Source organism: Bombina bombina, chromosome 5 (assembly GCF_027579735.1).
Source record: "Bombina bombina isolate aBomBom1 chromosome 5, aBomBom1.pri, whole genome shotgun sequence".
NCBI lineage: Eukaryota > Metazoa > Chordata > Amphibia > Anura > Bombinatoridae > Bombina > Bombina bombina.
In genome coordinates, this window is record NC_069503.1 from 12342210 (window position 1) to 12344245 (window position 2036).

Below are 2036 nucleotides of genomic sequence, written 5' to 3' on the forward strand. Positions count from 1 at the left end.
TGTAACCTACTCATGTCATGTAACATACACAGCAAACTCTAGTACACAGCACCACACTTAAGGTCACTGACCCACAAATGTACTTGTTGTAACATTGATTATCTCACATGATTACCGAGGAACCAATCAGACGGATCATCGTCACCGGGAGGCGTGTCTTCTATAGGAAAGGGAGGGGTGTGATACCGGTGTCACGGTCTGTCATTCAGCTGCTCTTACCTTGGTGAGAGCCACCCCTCCCGCCATGCTCACACATCTTCTGCAGTGTGGTCTCCGCCGCTGCCCGCCCAGAGCACGGTAATCTGCGCCTGTGGGGAATACAGGACGGGAAACAGACTGACAGAGTAAAACAGGGGCGTGCTGGGAAATGTAGTTCTTTGGTCGCGCTATGTATTATAGGAAATTGTTCGTGAAGCGCGTTGGGAATTGTAGTTTTTGTTTCGCGTGACATGAATTTGTGAAAGCATGCAGCACTACATTTCCCAGAGATCACTGCGCTGCACACACACTAGCCATCATGTTCCGCAGTTACTTGTCATGTGGTTCCCTGGCACGTTAGTGACCCACACTAGACCTCTGATCACTACACCTGTGTAACAATACTGATGTCTTAAAGGGGCAGGAGAGATACAGGTGATCAAGTACATTCTAAATCCATTTCTATATTGTTCTCTTGCTTACCTTTGTTAAAGAGACAGTCTACACTAAACTTGTTCTTGTTTAAAAAGATAGCTAAACCTTTACTACCCATCCCCAGCAGTGCACATTCATCATTGTTATATTAATATGCTAGTTATTCACAACAGGATCCTGCTAGTTCATGTGAGCCATATAGATAACTGTTATATTAATAGACTTTATAGCAATTATTAGTTATTCACATCAGGAGCCTGCTAGTTCATGTGAGCCATATAGATAACTGTTATATTAATAGACTTTATAACAATTACACCTCTAAATCTCTCCCTGTGTCTAAGCCACTACAGACAGCCTCACATGCTTTATTAGTTATTCACAACAGGAGCCTGCTAGTTCATGTGAGCCATATAGATACCACAATGCACACTAGTTTATATATAGATGTTACACAGCCTGATATTAATATATAATCTAATAATGTTATATTATTAACCCTTCAGCATCTGTATAGCAGGACACTACACTGCACACTAGTTTATATAGATGTTACATAGCCTGATATTAATATATAATCTAATAATGTTATATTATTAACCCTTCAGCATCTGTATAGCAGGACACTACAATGCACACTAGTTTATATAGATGTTACACAGCCTGATATTAATATATAATCTAATAATGTTATATTATTAACCCTTCAGCATCTGTATAGCGGGACACTACTATGCACACTAGTTTATATAGATGTTACACAGCCTGATATTAATATATAATCTAATAATGTTATATTATTAACCCTTCAGCATCTGTATAGCAGGACACTACAATGCACACTAGTTTATATATAGATGTTACACAGCCTGATATTAATATATAATCTAATAATGTTATATTATTAACCCTTCAGCATCTGTATAGCAGGACACTACAATGCACACTAGTTTATATAGATGTTACATAGCCTGATATTAATATATAATCTAATAATGTTATATTATTAACCCTTCAGCGTCTGTATAGCAGGACACTACAATGCACACTAGTTTATATAGATGTTAGCCTGATATTAATATATAATCTAATAATGTTATATTATTAACCCTTCAGCGTCTGTATAGCAGGACACTACAATGCACACTAGTTTATATAGATGTTACACAGCCTGATATTAATATATAATCTAATAATGTTATATTATTAACCCTTCAGCGTCTGTATAGCAGGACACTACAATGCACACTAGTTTATATAGATGTTACACAGCCTGATATTAATATATAATCTAATAATGTTATATTATTAACCCTTCAGCGTCTGTATAGCAGGACACTACAATGCACACTAGTTTATATAGATGTTACACAGCCTGATATTAATATATAATCTAATAATGT

General features: G+C 36.7%; 1 protein-coding gene across 1 annotated transcript in view; it reads left to right on the forward strand.

Annotated features, from left to right (window-relative positions):
* Window positions 1–204: 204 nt before the first annotated feature.
* The window catches only part of LOC128659669 (mitochondrial potassium channel ATP-binding subunit-like), a 343891-nt gene continuing 342059 nt past the window's right edge, over window positions 205–2036 (forward strand). Inside the window, exon 1 of the mRNA XM_053713238.1 lies at window positions 205–297. Coding sequence (XP_053569213.1) covers window positions 245–297 — 53 coding nt within the window. The 5' untranslated portion in view covers window positions 205–244. The remainder of the gene's footprint in view (window positions 298–2036) is intronic.